The 17,885-nt window shown below is 50.3% G+C and overlaps 1 protein-coding gene across 2 annotated transcripts in view; it reads right to left on the bottom strand.

Annotated features, from left to right (window-relative positions):
* Nucleotides 1-15,377, bottom strand: part of SFXN5 (sideroflexin 5) — a 373,664-nt gene extending 358,287 nt beyond the window's left edge. For both annotated transcript variants that reach the window (XM_073649478.1, XM_073649469.1), the window contains exon 1: nt 15,167-15,377. In XM_073649478.1, the coding sequence (XP_073505579.1) occupies nt 15,167-15,310 (144 nt within the window). In that variant the 5' untranslated portion in view covers nt 15,311-15,377. The remainder of the gene's footprint in view (nt 1-15,166) is intronic.
* Nucleotides 15,378-17,885: the final 2,508 nt, after the last annotated feature.

The raw sequence follows: 17,885 nt of genomic DNA, 5'->3' as shown, positions 1-17,885 counted from the left end.
CTGATATAACCCAGAATTACAGTAAAAGATTGACCCCTTGTTCACACAGGCAAATGACCTCTTCGAACAATCACTGTAGAGGACCATATTGTCATCACCTTCCCTTTGTGAGAATGGAGTCCACTTCTGTCATCTCTCTCGTCCTACGCATGCCTACACAGAAATCTAATCAGATGATTGAGCTTCATTTAACAGCAGCTGAGTTCAGCAATTAGCAAATTAACAGCTTGGCAAATACTCTGGGCTCGTGGTCAGAACGAGAAGGAGTCTTTCCTGGATACGAGGAGACGTTGGAAGGAATCCTCGTAGTCATAAGGAAAGTTCGCCTTTATTTAATACAATCGAGTCAGTGTTGGGAGAGATTTCGTCTACCTCCTGATACAACACTGCTACGTTCTCAGCATGTTTAGATTCAGAAAGCACCTAATGGGATCCAAACAATGAGCGCCAGGCGGTGAGGATGCACCCATTGTGCGCTGCAGCAAGATGGTGGCAGAACAGAGCGCTCACAAGTACCGAAGAGTAACGTCTGCCCAAAATCAACGTCAAAGCTTTTTAGTCAAGATAAATGTCAGCTGAGATGCCACATTTTAGCCAATTTGTCCAACCATCGCTTGAAAGTTTTGCATGAATAATCATCCACGATGACTTTAAAGGTGAAAATTTCTCAGGTTGGAGATACTTGACAGTGCTGGGCTGAATCCACTTGTGCTTTGGTCAAGCATTTTTATTTTTATTTGTTTTTTTATGCTGTTGGCGAGATCCCAGAGACGATTAACTACATTGTGTCTCCAGTAATTGCCTGCTGCCCTCACATGCCTGTCCAGTCACAAGAAAGGGAGTAGGGACTAGGGTGATCACCAAGGTGAAGATACTGACTTATTTCAAGGGCCTGGAATTGTAAAGCTGATCAGTTGGCCGCTCCCTCGAAGGGGGCACCTGGTCTGTCGGCCACAGCCTCGAAGGGGGGCACCTAGTCTGTCGGCCACTCCTTCGAAGGGGGGGCGGGTCTGTCGGCAGCTCCCTCGAAGGGGGGGCTGGGTCTGTCGGCCGCACCCTCGAAGGGGGGGGCCTGGTCTGTCGGCGGCGGCCTCGAAGTGAGGGGCCTGGTCTGTCGGCGGCAACCTCGAAGTGGGGGGCCTAGTCTGTCAGCCACGGCCTCAAAGAGGGGGCCTGGGCTGTCGGCCATGGCCTCAAAGGGGGGTGCCTGGTCTGTCGGCCGCGGTCTCGAAGGAGCGGGTCTGGTCTGTCGGCCGCGGCCCTGAAGGAGCGGGCCTGGTCTGTCGGCCGCGGCCTCGAAGGAGCGGACCTGGTCTGTCGGCCGCGGCCTCGAAGGAGCCTCGAAGACATCTCCACACAACTAGATGTTCCTGTTACTACAGCAGCACTCAGAGGTTTAAGATCTATGGCACTGTAGCCAACCTACCTGGACTTGGCCACAGTGATGACAAATTAAAGTGATGGATAATAAGAATGGTAACCAAAGAGTCAAGAACAACTTCCAAAGAGATTAGAGGTGAACTCAAAGGTCAAGGTCCATCAGTGTCAGATCGCACCATCCGGCGCTATCTTGGCCAAAGTGGACTTCATGGAAGATGACCAAAGGAGGAAACCACTGCTGAAAGCAAAATCATAAAAAATACACACTGGAATTTGTTTAAATGCACAATGACAAAGCCACAAAGCTTTGGGGAGAATGTCCTGTGGACAGAGGAGACAGAACCGGAGCTTTTTGGAGTCACGTCAACTCTATCTTCATAGAGGCAAAAATGAAGCAAAGAAAAGAACATTGTACCTCCGATGACACATGGAGGCGGCTCGGGGATGTTCTGGGGCTGCTTTGCTTCATCAGGCACAGGGGACACTTGAATCCGTGCAGGGAACAATGAAATCTCAAGCGAAATGTGCTGCCCAGTGTCAGAAAGCTTGATCTGATTTGCAGGTTATGGGTCCTCCAACAGGATAATGACCTAAAACACAGCTAAAAACACCCAAGAATGGCTGACAGCAAAGCATCGGACTCTTCTGAAGAGGCTTCTATGAGCCATGATCTAAATCGTACTGAACATCTGTGGACGGAGCGGAGACCTGCAGTCTGGAGAAGACGCCTCCACACCTGAGACACAAGGAGTCGGCCAAAATACCTGTGGACGGGGGAAGAAGTCTCACTGAGACTCAACAAAATATTAAGTTAAGAAAGCCAGAATTTTGGTCCAGGCCAGAACATTAGTTGTTTTTTTACTAATTCTTCTGTTAAACCAAAATTCCTAAGCAAAAAAAAAAAACAAACTCTTGATTCTAATTAGTCAATATTCAGTAAATTTACATAGAAAATTATTTTTGTCCGTTTCAAGTTATTTCAGTGACCGGTGTGGGGTTTTCGAACTTTACCAGAAGAGCAATAATAATTTTGTTCATGTGTGTATATCGCCTGCACAGGGCAGATTGGGTCACGAGTAATGGTGGAAGTCCTACTAGTGATGACCAGGTTTGGACATTCCTGGTCAAATTCCCCAGGCTGTGATCCCAAGGATGGTGGTGGATTAGTGACGGCTGAGCTGAATAGATGGCAGCTGAACCAGGAACGCAGCCAAAAGGTAAATCACCAAAACACAGGTGAGGACACTAGTGGTCAGGGAATGGGACTTGCCAGGGGTCAGGACCAGGAGACGCAAAATACCCAAGGACTGAGACAGAACCAAAGAAAATAGGAAAAGCCTAGATCAGGACCAGTCACATTCAGCGCATATTCCTCCATAGCGCCAAAATACTGCAGTTTTGGGTTCTGTATATTTCAACCTTAGCCGCCTACACCCGTCTATGTGGAGGCATCCAGCAAAAAAAAACAACACGCCATACATACGAGACACGACTACAGAAGGGAGGCTAAAGCATCAGAAACAAGAACCAAGCAAAACATGTGCCTTACTGCATATGCAGAGCGATTACCCCCGGAGCGGGCAGCAGAGCCGCCAATGGGAAGGTGCAGTACCGCCAAGAGACGGAGTGAGAAGCTGAACGCCACCTGGTAATGAGTAACATGGTGACGGCAACCAATCCTACAGCAAAATACACAACTTGTCCCCCTCACTGCCCACCGTCAGTGTGACGAGACCCCGAGATCCTGTAATGGATAGAAAGATATGTGGAAATTCAGGATATAAATACCAGAAACTGGGGAAACAATAAGAAAGAAATCAGCCCTAATAAGACCGGAAAGTTTGTCTCTGGCCAGGATGATAGAACTTGTATAATGAGTAACTGCATTAAGAGAGCGCAGCTCCGCACCCAGATCATAAACAATGCAGAAGCGGCAGAGTCACAGAGTGCGAGGAAGGAGGCGACTATAAACAGCGTATAGTGTACTGAATATATCATCCTACTGGTGTACAGACACTCTATACTGGTCTAAAGAACATATACTCTATATTAGTGTATACCGGTACACACAGGGGTGTGCGGGACCCGTCCTCTACACCGGTACACACAGGGGTGTGCGGGACCCGTCCTCTACACCGGTACACACAGGGGTGTGCGGGACCCGTCCTCTACACCGGTACACACAGGGGTGTGCGGGACCCGTCCTCTACACCGGTACACACAGGGGTGTGCGGGACCCGTCCTCTACACCGGTACACACAGGGGTGTGCGGGACCCGTCCTCTACACCGGTACACACAGGGGTGTGCGGGACCCGTCCTCTACACCGGTACACACAGGGGTGTGCGGGACCCGTCCTCTACACCGGTACACACAGGGGTGTGCGGGACCCGTCCTCTACACCGGTACACACAGGGGTGTGCGGGACCCGTCCTCTACACCGGTACACACAGGGGTGTGCGGGACCCGTCCTCTACACCGGTACACACAGGGGTGTACGGGACCCGTCCTCTACACCGGTACACACAGGGGTGTACGGGACCCGTCCTCTACACCGGTACACACAGGGGTGTACGGGACCCGTCCTCTACACCGGTACACACAGGGGTGTACGGGACCCGTCCTCTACACCGGTACACACAGGGGTGTACGGGACCCGTCCTCTACACCGGTACACACAGGGGTGTACGGGACCCGTCCTCTACACCGGTACACACAGGGGTGTACGGGACCCGTCCTCTACACCGGTACACACAGGGGTGTACGGGACCCGTCCTCTACACCGGTACACACAGGGGTGTACGGGACCCGTCCTCTACACCGGTACACACAGGGGTGTACGGGACCCGTCCTCTACACCGGTACACACAGGGGTGTACGGGACCCGTCCTCTACACCGGTACACACAGGGGTGTACGGGACCCGTCCTCTACACCGGTACACACAGGGGTGTACGGGACCCGTCCTCTACACCGGTACACACAGGGGTGTACGGGACCCGTCCTCTACACCGGTACACATAGAGGTGTGCGGGACCCGTCCTCTACACCGGTATACATAGAGGTGTACGGGACACGTCCTCTACACCGGTATATAGAGCTGTATAGGACATGTCCTCTATACTGGTGTATACTGGGCTAGTGTGAGGAGACTAGGGAGGTTGGTGAAGCCATTGAATGGTAGGTGGTCGGGACATGTTACTTTGTGGTCACACCTCATACAGGACGTACTATTGTTCTGGGGTCACCGGCCTCAGTCTGATATGTGAGATCCCGGAGGATTGCGTCAATGTTCCGGATATGAACATCAATACACGAGTTGGCGGGAGCTGCAGACGGGGCCATTCAGAGAGCTTACAGCAGCTAGCAGTCTTCTCTGCCGGAAAGTGTCATCCCACCTCCGTCCAGAGGGGCCATCCCTGAAGCTCAATATTAAAGATCAGACGTATCTGTCCGACCTGTGAACAACTTGGAGGCGACCATGTGGAACAAAAGAGTTCTCAGAATGGGGTTACCTGGATGACGTGGAAGGAAAGGGCCGTGACAGGACAGCCCTCTTGGTCCCACATGGTAGGGCAGATGGGGGACAACACACCGTGAGAATCACAGGGACATACGACTGTTCTTCAAAAATAAGGAAGAACTTAGAGAAGTGGCAAGGTTTAATAATGGACGATGATTTTACAGAAATCTCACCAGAGAGATCTGCGATCACATTTCATAGGGGAAGGAATCTGGTGGATCTCCTCACTCAGTAATCGAGGAGCCATGTAGAGACTGAGATAGACCATCTGCAGGAAGTGGATCTATGCTCAATACAGAGATCAGTATAAATGTAGCCACCTACACGTTGTTCTGCATCGGTCATTGGTTTCCAAATGTGCTCGATCTGTGTCTATGGAGGCCGTGGCCAACAGACCAGCCCCCCCACCTTCGAGGTCGCGACCGAAAGACCAGGGCCCCCACCTGTCATAATATGGGACTCACGGTTGGGGACGATTAGTATGGACTTCCCAGCAGTTCCTGACCACAAGTTGGGCAGATCCTTGTGCGCCAGTCCATCTAACCCTCACATTGGTCCTCCCATCAAGGGCATGTGCGCTGTGATACAGAACTGTAGACACAGTCAGAAGTTTACACGCGGCCTAGAATATGTCAGCTGTTCATGTCAATCGTCCCATAAAGAACCAGGATTTTGGAGCAAGGACATTTGTGGCCTCTGATGTTCCACTAAGAGAAACACCATCATAATGTCTCCAGATACAAGCTCCTCGCCCAGAGACTCAGGCTTCACCCCGAAAGGCTGCACTATTGGTATATGGCTGCACCTCATATCACTGCTGGTTATAACGGTGTAATAAAAGTTATGTGTTAAATACGCTACATTCGGCCATCCCTATGCTGGTGAGTACTGATCTACAGTCCTGCTCATCGCTACTGGTCCCTATGACGTGTAAGTACATAATGTGGAATATCTCCTCGAAAAAATGAATCAAGTGAAACAGTTTTTCGTAAAGACATAGTAACATAGTTTTTAAGGTTGAAGGAAGACTAAGTCCATTTAGTTCAACCCATAGCCTAACATGTTAATCCAGAGGAAGGCAAAAAAAAAACATGTGGCAAACACTAAGCTCCACACTGGGGAAAAAAATTTCTTCCCGATTCCATACGACAATCAGACTAGTTCCCTGGATCAACGCCCTATCAAGAAATCTAGTATATATAACCTGTAATATTATACTTTTCAAGAAAGGCATCCAGGCCCTTCTTAAATTTTATTAGTGAATCCCTCATTACAACATCATGCGGCAGAGAGTTCCATAGTCTCACTGCTCTTACAGTAAAGAATCTGCGCCTGTGATTATGATTAAACCTTCTTTCCTCCAGACGTAGAAGATGCCCCCTTGTCCCCGTCTCAGGCCTCAGAGTAAAAAGATCAGTAGAAAGGTCTTTATACTGTCCCCTCATATACTTGTACATAGTAATAAGATCACCCCTAAGCCTTCGTTTTTCCACAGTAAATAACCCCAAGTGTAATAACCTGTCTTGGGATTGCGGACCCCCCCTTCCCCTAATAACCTGTCTTGGTATTGCAGACCCCCCAGTCCTCTAATAACCTGTCTTGATATTGCGGACCCCCCCGTCCTCTAATAACCTGTCTTGGTATTGCAGACCCCCCAGTCCTCTAATAACCTGTCTTGGTATTGCAGACCCCCCAGTCCTCTAATAACCTGTCTTGGTATTGCAGACCCCCCAGTCCTCTAATAACCTGTCTTGGTATTGCAGACCCCCCAGTCCTCTAATAACCTGTCTTGGTATTGCAGACCCCCCAGTCCTCTAATAACCTTGGTCGCTCTTCTCTGCACCCGCTCTAGTTCAGCTATGTCTTTCTTATACACCGGAGACCAGAACTGTACACAGTATTCTAAGTGTGGTCGCACTAGTGACTTGTATAGAGGTAAAATTATCTTCTCCTCATGAGCATCTATGCCTCTTTTAATGCATCCCATTATTTTATTTGCCTTTGCAGCAGCAGCCTGACACTGGCCACTAAACGTGAGCTTGTCGTCCACCAATACACCTAGGTCTTTTTCAGTGACAGTTTTGCCCAGTGTTTTACAATTAAGCATATAATTATACATTTTATTTCCTCTGCCCAAGTGCATTACCTTACATTTATCCCCATTAAAGCTCATTTGCCATTTATTAGCCCAAGCTTCTAGTTTACATAGATCCTCCTGTAATATAAAATTGTCCTCCTCTGTATTGATTACCCTGCAGAGTTTAGTGTCATCTGCAAATATTGAAATATTACTCTGTATACCCCCGACAAGGTCATTAATAAATATGTTAAAAAGAAGGGGGCCCAATACTGACCCCTGTGGTACCCCACTGTTAACTGAGACCCAGTCTGAGTGTTTTCCATTAATAACCACCCTTTGTTTCCTATCACTGAGCCAATTCTTAACCCACATACATATATTTTCCCCTATCCCCATTGTTCTCATTTTATGTATCAACCTTTTGTGTGGAACCGTATCAAAAGCTTTTGAAAAGTCCATATACACAACATCCACTGCATTTCCTTGGTCCAGTCCAGAACTTGCCTCCTCATAAAAGCTGATCAGATTAGTTTGACAGGAACGGTCCCTCGTAAACCCATGTTGATATTGGGTCATGAGGTTATTCTTCTTCAGATACTCTAGTATAGCATCTCTTAGGAAACCCGCCAGGATTTTCCCACAGTAGAGGATAAGCTTACCGGCCTATAATTTCCAAGTTCGGTTTTTGTCCCCTTTTTGAATATTGGCACTTTTACATTAATTTAGTAGAGAAACAGATTTTGACTCGCCTGTGGTAAATCACCAAAGAGATTCTCCTGTGATGGTCGATGCCCATGTGACATGAATTAACTAATGAATGATGATTTCAATGTTTTAAAAAGCCACATGGTAGGCCCAGTTGCTTTGTCACAATGGTGAAGACAAAGGAGCTGTTTGAGGACATCAGAACTGCTATTAGGAAACACAAGACTTCCAAAGGGTATAGGGCCATCTCCAAAGACCTTGGTATCTCAGTTTCAACAGTGCGCAATGTTATTAAGAAGTTTGCCAACCATGGAACTGCCAACAACCTATCTGGATGTGGGGGAAAGAGGAAAATTGACAAGAAATGTCTTCGAAGGTTGGTGAGAATGGTGGAAAAAACACCAAGTCAAAACATCCAAAGACCTGAAGGCCAACCTGGAACAGTCTGAGGTCATGGTTACAACAAGTACCATACGCCGCACACTAAACCAAGCAGAGCTTTATGGGCGAAGGACAAGGAAGAAACCATTGCTGAAGAAAAGACATAAAAAGGAACGAATGATCTTTGCCAAAGAGTACCTTGACAAACCACAATCCTTCTGAGAAAATGTTCTGTGGACAGATGAAACAAAAACAGAGCTTTTTGGCAATGTGTGGAGGCTGTCAGCAATGACAAAGGGTGTGCAACCAAGTATTAATTAGGTGTGCAACCAAGTATTAATTAGGTGTGCAACCAAGTATTAATTAGGGGCCTTTAGTCCAGCACGTGCTGGTTATTCTGTTTCTTCTTTCAAATTGCAACATGGAAGTAGAAAAACAATGTTTTATTGTTCTTACTTTGGACCAGTAATGAAAAAATCCTGAGGATATAACTTTGGTACATTTCCATTTATTTCTGAAGATATTGTACAGTCTATGAAAAAAATTAAGGGGTGCCAGTAATGGTGAGCAGCACTGTGAACTGCTGTATACAGCTCTATAGGACAAAAAGTCTAAACAATATATATGGTACTCTACACTGGTTTATACTGGCGCGCACTGGTCAGCAAGACGCTCCACGCTGGCGCGCACTGGTCTGCAGGACGCTCCACGCTGGCGCGCACTGGTCTGCAGGACGCTCCACGCTGGCGCGCACTGGTCTGCAGGACGCTCCACGCTGGCGCGCACTGGTCTGCAGGACGCTCCACGCTGGCGCGCACTGGTCTGCAGGACGCTCCACGCTGGCGCGCACTGGTCTGCAGGACGCTCCACGCTGGCGCGCACTGGTCTGCAGGACGCTCCACGCTGGCGCGCACTGGTCTGCAGGACGCTCCACGCTGCTGTGTACTGGTCTGCAGGACGCTCCACGCTGGCCCGTACTGGTGCACAGGACGCTTCACGCTGCTGTGTACTGGTGCGCAGGACGAGCCACACTGCTGTTTACTGGTGTGCAGGATGCTCCACACTGCTGTGTACTGGTCTACAGGATGCTCCACACTGCTGTGTACTGGTCTACAGGATGCTACACACTGCTGTTTACTGGTCTATACCGGTGTATTATGGTGTGTACTGGTCTATACCGGTGTATTATGGTGTGTACTGGTCTATACCGGTGTATTATGGTGTGTACTGGTCTATACCGGTGTATTATGGTGTGTACTGGTCTATACCGGTGTATTATGGTGTGTACTGGTCTATACCGGTGTATTATGGTGTGTACTGGTCTATACCGGTGTATTATGGTGTGTACTGGTCTATACCGGTGTATTATGGTGTGTACTTGTAGCACCCTGAGGACTCGGCTGCTACAGGGGTATTGCACCTCGACCCAGGGGTGTGGTATTCCACTCCCGAGTAAGGATGGAGTGTGGGACTGAGCTCAGTAGGCAGCATGCACTACATACATCCCATTTCCGGGGGACGGAACTACGGTACTCCCACCAAGTAGATGTGCAGGTACGACAGCGTCTGTCCCTGGCTGGAGTGGGAGGGGGGGAGGAACATCCCAGTAGTGTAGGGGCAGATAGGGGAGGGGCTCTGGGCATAGAAGTAGGAGCCCATTGGGTGCTAGTCACCTGGGCTCACACATAGAGGGAGTATATATGGTGGGCACCATCTTAGGAACAGTGTCAGAGAGTCCAGGAGAGTTCAGAGAGGAGCTCAGACAGGAGGGCTGACAGGGAGCTGTGGCTCCGGCTGGGCCCAGCTCCAGGGCCAAGCCTGCAGTGGAGAGAGAGGAGGAGGAAAGGCCCAGAGACGCAGAGCCAGAGGGAACCCTGAGATCCCAGAATTAAGCCAGAAGGGTGAAGGGTTGGCAGAAGAGGGCACCGGATCCCAAGCTGGCGGAGGCAAAAGTAACCCTTAACCAGGAACCGGAGGTCGTGGTCAAACTTTGCCACGACCCTCACCACATCCACCAGGAAGGTACACCAAGAGTAGGGTCAGGAAAGCCAGAAAAGGTTTTACCATAGAAGGCCCAAGGGAACCGGACAAAGGTGGATCCCTGGTGGGGACGGCCAGCAGAGAGAGAAAGAGAAGGGAGCTCAGGACCACGCTCCAGAACTGCCTGGGGGTTAGCCGAGTCCCACACCTGGTGAATGCAGCACGGCTCGGGTGGTCACTCAAGGCCAGAGTGACTGAAGGAACACCTGTGAGTAAAAACCCTGAAACTGCATCTCACGTCTCTGACTCTCCTTTCTGCACTATCACTACCTCCATCATCCGCACCAGCTGCCCTGAGGCCATACCCCTCCCGTTGGGGGTTATACCACCATCACTGCACACATACTACCGACCTCAGCGGACTGTTCTGCAGCGGCGGCCTTGTGACCGCAAATCAACGGGTGGCGTAGTCGACACTGAAACAACATCTACCAAGACTGCCAACCACTTAGTTTGACACCCTGGGCACGGACCGGGTCACCGCCACGAGGACTACTACCCCTGTCAGATCCGGCTCCGGGTATTCCCTGAACATGGCCCAGGGGGTGCGTCAACTTTAGCGTAGTCAGCAGGATCACGTGCCCGCAACCACCGGGTACTGCGTGCCTGAAGAAAAGTCTATAAGTACCGTAAGAAGAAGTCTCCCGCCAGTTCCGGAGGGTCCCCGCCATCGGACGCCATCTCGGATCATTTCCCGCCGGTTGCCCGCCATCTGCAGCTTTTTCCCGCCATCCACGGAGTTTCCCGCCATTGGGAGACTATTCCCGCCATCAGAGAAGATTTCCCGCCCTGGCAGAGCGGACGCCATTATGGGCGTGCCAGAGGGTGGCAAGAGACCACCTCCCATCGTGGGCCAGGTCCAAGAATGGCGCCAAAAGCGAAGACCGCCCCCACCATCAGAGACTGTAATGATTGAGATGTCCGTCAGCGTGGGGGGTCTGCCCCTGGGACTGACAATCACCAAGCTGCCCCGGGACCACCCTCAGTGTGGGCGGATCAAGAACAAAAGAGAGAGAATGGGTGCAGCCTGGAGGAGTCTGGGGAGGTCGCACCCGGAGATGGAGGGAGAGTCAGGCAGCACCGACCCTGTGGTCAGGAGCCTGTTGCAAGTCACCACCCCACAAGACCTGGTGGAGATCCTGGCACAGCTCCCCCGAGACCGGGAGCGTGCACAGACTGCGCTAGAGGGCCTCGCACGGAGGATGGCCCAGGTGCAGCGAGAAACGCTGACTGAATGGAGTCGGGAGATGGCCCAGCAGGCTGGAACCCGCCAGCGGAGCACGCCACCCGAGACGAGGAGTCTGACTGCCTCTGAGGATGGTGCAGGAGGAATGAAGGCCGGAGACGACGCCGTGGAAGGAGCTGAAGAGACGGAGGCAGGTAAAGGGGACGTCACTACCCCAAGCCTAGAAACCGTGAGCCTGCCCCAGCTCCCCGTCGCAGAGCCCGAAATTTCCCCTACCGTGCCCGTCGCTGCACCGCCACCGCTCCAGACTAGGCCTCAAGCAGGAGCCGCGGCCACGCCCCCTGTGACGTCACGCGCCGCAACCCTGAGCGCGGCCAAGCAGGAGACGCCACCGGCCTGGTCGCAAGGTCGAGTACCCCCGGGCGTCGCCGTCTCCACAGTGCCCTTAACCTTCAGGGTGCCCCCAGCCTGGTCGCAAGGCCTGGTGAATCCGGGCGCCACTGCCACCACCGCGCCCTCAACCCTCAAAGTCCTGCCCTTGGGTGAAGATCTGTTCGCCCAGCATACTTGCCCGGATGGGCAGCCCTTTGAGTGGCCACCGGAATACATCCATCCCCGATTCCGGAAGGAAAGGCCCCTGTGTGAGCCCCTGATCCCGGCTCCGGCGCCTGTCAAGATCGTCCCGCTCCCGTTGGAGGAAGCCCAATTCGAATGGGACCCCACCGGAGAAAACCTCATTGGGTTCACCCATGAGACCCGGGCGGCCGCAGCCCAGCGAGCAGAGTGCTGCTGGCAACAGCTGGAGGTCTTCGACCGGGAACGGCGAGAGAGGCGGGTCCGCGAGGAGCGGCTGCAAGTACAGAGTGCGGAACAGAAAAGCCAGACCAGACGAAACCCCCGTGCAGCCCATGGTCCCCGCGCCACCGGGACCGTAATCAAGTTTCAACTGCAGCACGGTTGGGGTTTTATCCGGGACCACAGAACCCCCGGCGACGTCTTTGTCACCCGCAGGGACGTCGAGAGCCATCTGCCGGAGGGACACAGAGGACGTGATCTTTACCTGGGTGATGAGGTCACCTTCACCCGGCATCAATGTGCCAAAGGTCCATATGCTCTCCATGTGCACAGATTGACTGAGGAAGAGCTGCGGTTCGAGGAAGGTCAAGAGGACCCGGACTGTTTTCCTCCCAGTGACTGTAGCACTTTACCTGGTCACAAGTGCATCGTGGCCAGAAGAACAAGAACATTTTACATAAAAGAGTTTTATATGAAAAAGTTTATATTGCTAGAATCTGATAGCGTTTATAATGTTATATGTTCGTGTATGTTTTGAAAAAGTTTGTATGTTTTGGTATGTTTTATTCTTTTACAGCCCGAGGACGTGCTGTGATTTACCGGGGGGGGAATGTAGCACCCTGAGGACTCGGCTGCTACAGGGGTATTGCACCTCGACCCAGGGGTGTGGTATTCCACTCCCGGGTAAGGATGGAGTGTGGGACTGAGCTCAGTAGGCAGCATGCACTACATACATCCCATTTCCGGGGGACGGAACTACGGTACTCCCACCAAGTAGATGTGCAGGTACGACAGCGTCTGTCCCTGGCTGGAGTGGGAGGGGGGGAGGAACATCCCAGTAGTGTAGGGGCAGATAGGGGAGGGGCTCTGGGCATAGAAGTAGGAGCCCATTGGGTGCTAGTCACCTGGGATCACACATAGAGGGAGTATATATGGTGGGCACCATCTTAGGAACAGGGTCAGAGAGTCCAGGAGAGTTCAGAGAGGAGCTCAGCCAGGAGGGCTGACAGGGAGCTGTGGCTCCGGCTGGGCCCAGCTCCAGGGCCAAGCCTGCAGTGGAGAGAGAGGAGGAGGAAAGGCCCAGAGACGCAGAGCCAGAGGGAACCCTGAGATCCCAGAATTAAGCCAGAAGGGTGAAGGGTTGGCAGAAGAGGGCACCGGATCCCAAGCTGGCGGAGGCAAAAGTAACCCTTAACCAGGAACCGGAGGTCGTGGTCAAACTTTGCCACGACCCTCACCACATCCACCAGGAAGGTACACCAAGAGTAGGGTCAGGAAAGCCAGAAAAGGTTTTACCATAGAAGGCCCAAGGGAACCGGACAAAGGTGGATCCCTGGTGGGGACGGCCAGCAGAGAGAGAAAGAGAAGGGAGCTCAGGACCACGCTCCAGAACTGCCTGGGGGTTAGCCGAGTCCCACACCTGGTGAATGCAGCACGGCTCGGGTGGTCACTCAAGGCCAGAGTGACTGAAGGAACACCAGTGAGTAAAAACCCTGAAACTGCATCTCACGTCTCTGACTCTCCTTTCTGCACTATCACTACCTCCATCATCCGCACCAGCTGCCCTGAGGCCATACCCCTCCCGTTGGGGGTTATACCACCATCGCTGCACACATACTACCGGCCTCAGCGGACTGTTCTGCAGCGGCGGCCTTGTGACCACAAATCAACGGGTGGCGTAGTCGACACTGAAACAACATCTACCAAGACTGCCAACCACTTAGTTTGACACCCTGGGCACGGACCGGGTCACCGCCACGAGGACTACTACCCCTGTCAGATCCGGCTCCGGGTATTCCCTGAACATGGCCCAGGGGGTGCGTCATACTGGTCTATACTGGTGTATTATGGTGTGTACTGGTCTATACCGGTGTATTATGGTGTGTACTGGTCTATACCGGTGTATTATGGTGTGTACTGGTCTATACTGGTGTATTATGGTCTGTACTGGTCTATACCGGTGTATTATGGTGTGTACTGGTCTATACCGGTGTATTATGGTGTGTACTGGTCTATACCGGTGTATTATGGTGTGTACTGGTCTATACCGGTGTATTATGGTGTGTACTGGTCTATACCGGTGTATTATGGTGTGTACTGGTGTATTATGGTGTGTACTGGTCTATACCGGTGTATTATGGTGTGTACTGGTCTATACTGGTGTATTATGGTGTGTACTGGTCTATACCGGTGTATTATGGTCTGTACTGGTCTATACCGGTGTATTATGGTCTGTACTGGTCTATACCGGTGTATTATGGTGTGTACTGGTCTATACCGGTGTATTATGGTGTGTACTGGTCTATACTGGTGTATTATGGTGTGTACTGGTCTATACCGTTGTATTATGGTGTGTACTGGTCTATACTGGAGTATTATGGTCTGTACTGGTCTATACTGGTGTATTATGGTGTGTACTGGTCTATACCGGTGTATTATGGTGTGTACTGGTCTATACTGGTGTATTATGGTCTGTACTGGTCTATACCGGTGTATTATGGTGTGTACTGGTCTATACCGGTGTATTATGGTGTGTACTGGTCTATACCGGTGTATTATGGTGTGTACTGGTCTATACCGGTGTATTATGGTGTGTACTGGTCTATACTGGAGTATTATGGTCTGTACTGGTCTATACTGGTGTATTATGGTCTGTACTGGTCTATACCGGTGTATTATGGTGTGTACTGGTCTATACTGGTGTATTATGGTCTGTACTGGTCTATACCGGTGTATTATGGTGTGTACTGGTCTATACTGGTGTATTATGGTCTATACTGGTGTATTATGGTGTGTACTGATCTCCCCATATAACCAGGTGACATCTACATACTGTCAGCTTCTTTCCCCGCCTCTTACCTGATAACCACGCCCACACATAGTAAAACGCACCAATCTTGGACGCCATGGGCCCCCGTACAGCCCTCCCTTTTTATGATTGACGAGCACTAAAACCAATCAGACGCGTCACAGCAAGACGCGGGGGCGGAGCCACCTGTCAAAACACAGCGCCCCCCCAGTAGGGGGAGGTGTCATAAGCAGGAGCCGGCACAGGAGCGGAGTGTGCGGTCACCTTACCTGCTGGAACCGCGGTCTCCCCAGGACGAAAGGAGGATCGTCCGCCGCCATGTCTACGCGCCGAGATGTGCTGCTCTCCCCCGCCGCGGGGGGTGCCGGGAGTTGTAGTCCTGGCGGGGAGTCCCCGGCTCCTCCTGCCCTCATCTCTCGGCTTCTGCCGCTTCTCTCTGTAACGAAGCAGGAGCGCCTGGCTCCTCCCCTCAACGTGTGACGTCATACGCGGGGACGCGCTAGGAATCATGGGAACTGTAGTCCGTGTAATACTGCCAGGAGTCACTGTAGACACATCACTAATCCTATACGCCAGAGCTGCACTCACTATTCTGCTGGTGCAGTCACTGTGTACATACATTACATTACTGATCCTGAGTTACATCCTGTATTATACTCCAGAGCTGCACTCACTATTCTGCTGGTGCAGTCACTGTGTACATACATTACATTACTGATCCTGAGTTACATCCTGTATTATACTCCAGAGCTGCACTCACTATTCTGCTGGTGCAGTCACTGTGTACATACATTACATTACTGATCCTGAGTTACATCCTGTATTATACTCCAGAGCAGCACTCGCTATTCTGCTGGTGCAGTCACTGTGTACATACATTACATTACTGATCCTGAGTTACATCCTGTATTATACTCCAGAGCTGCACTCACTATTCTGCTGGTGCAGTCACTGTGTACATACATTACATTACTGATCCTGAGTTACATCCTGTATTATACTCCAGAGCTGCACTCACTATTCTGCTGGTGCAGTCACTGTGTACATACATTACATTACTGATCCTGAGTTACATCCTGTATTATACTCCAGAGCTGCACTCACTATTCTGCTGGTGCAGTCACTGTGTACATACATTACACTACTGATCCTGAGTTACATCCTGTATTATACTCCAGAGCTGCACTCACTATTCTGCTGGTGCAGTCACTGTGTACATACATTACATTACTGATCCTGAGTTACATCCTGTATTATACTCCAGAGCTGCACTCACTATTCTGCTGGTGCAGTCACTGTGTACATACATTACATTACTGATCCTGAGTTACATCCTGTATTATCCTCCAGAGCTGCACTCACTATTCTGCTGGTGCAGTCACTGTGTACATACATAACATTACTGATCCTGAGTTACATCCTGTATTATACTCCAGAGCTGCACTCACTATTCTGCTGGTGCAGTCACTGTGTGCATGCATTACATTACTGATCCTGAGTTACATCCTGTATTATACTCCAGAGCTGCACTCACTATTCCGCTGGTGCAGTCACTGTGTACATACATTACATTACTGATCCTGAGTTACATCCTGTATTATACTCCAGAGCTGCACTCACTATTCTGCTGGTGGAGTCACTGTGTACATACATTACATTACTGATCCTGAGTTACATCCTGTATTATACTCCAGAGCTGCACTCACTATTCTGCTGGTGCTGTCACTGTGTACATACATTACATTACTGATCCTGAGTTACCTCCTGTATTATACTCCAGAGCTGCACTCACTATTCTGCTGGTGCAGTCACTGTGTACATACATTACATTACTGATCCTGAGTTACATCCTGTATTATACCCCAGAGCAGCACTCACTATTCTGCTGGTGCAGTCACTGTGTACATACATTACATTACTGATCCTAAGTTACATCATGTATTACACTCCAGAGCTGCACTCACTATTCTGCTGGTGCAGTCACTGTGTACATACATTACATTACTGATCCTGAGTTACATCATGTATTACACTCCAGAGCTGCACTCACTATTCTGCTGGTGCAGTCACTGTGCACATACATTACATTACTGATCCTGAGTTATAACCTGTATTATACTCCAGAGCTGCACTCACTATTCTGCTGGTGGTGTCACTGTGTACATACATTACATTACTGATCCTGAGTTACCTCCTGTATTATACTCCAGAGCTGCACTCACTATTCTGCTGGTGCAGTCACTGTGTACATACATTACATTACTGATCCTGAGTTACATCCTGTATTATACTCCAGAGCTGCACTCACTATTCTGCTGGTGCAGTCACTGTGTACATACATTACATTACTGATCCTGAGTTACATCCTGTATTATACTCCAGAGCTGCACTCACTATTCTGCTGGTGCAGTCACTGTGTACATACATTACATTACTGATCCTGAGTTACATCCTGTATTATACTCCAGAGCTGCACTCACTATTCTGCTGGTGCAGTCACTGTGTACATACATTACATTACTGATCCTGAGTTACATCCTGTATTATACTCCAGAGCTGCACTCACTATTCTGCTGGTGCAGTCACTGTGTACATACATTACATTACTGATCCTGAGTTACATCCTGTATTATCCTCCAGAGCTGCACTCACTATTCTGCTGGTGCAGTCACTGTGTACATACATAACATTACTGATCCTGAGTTACATCCTGTATTATACTCCAGAGCTGCACTCACTATTCTGCTGGTGCAGTCACTGTGTGCATGCATTACATTACTGATCCTGAGTTACATCATGTATTATACTCCAGAGCTGCACTCACTATTCCGCTGGTGCAGTCACTGTGTACATACATTACATTACTGATCCTGAGTTACATCCTGTATTATACTCCAGAGCTGCACTCACTATTCTGCTGGTGCAGTCACTGTGTACATACATCACATTACTGATCCTGAGTTACATCCTGTATTATACTCCAGAGCT

This window comes from Phyllobates terribilis, unplaced genomic scaffold (genome assembly GCF_046119375.1).
Source record: "Phyllobates terribilis strain yellow unplaced genomic scaffold, ASM4611937v1 Scaffold_1__5_contigs__length_1240528914, whole genome shotgun sequence".
NCBI lineage: Eukaryota > Metazoa > Chordata > Amphibia > Anura > Dendrobatidae > Phyllobates > Phyllobates terribilis.
This window is presented reverse-complemented; position numbering and strand designations above follow the sequence as displayed.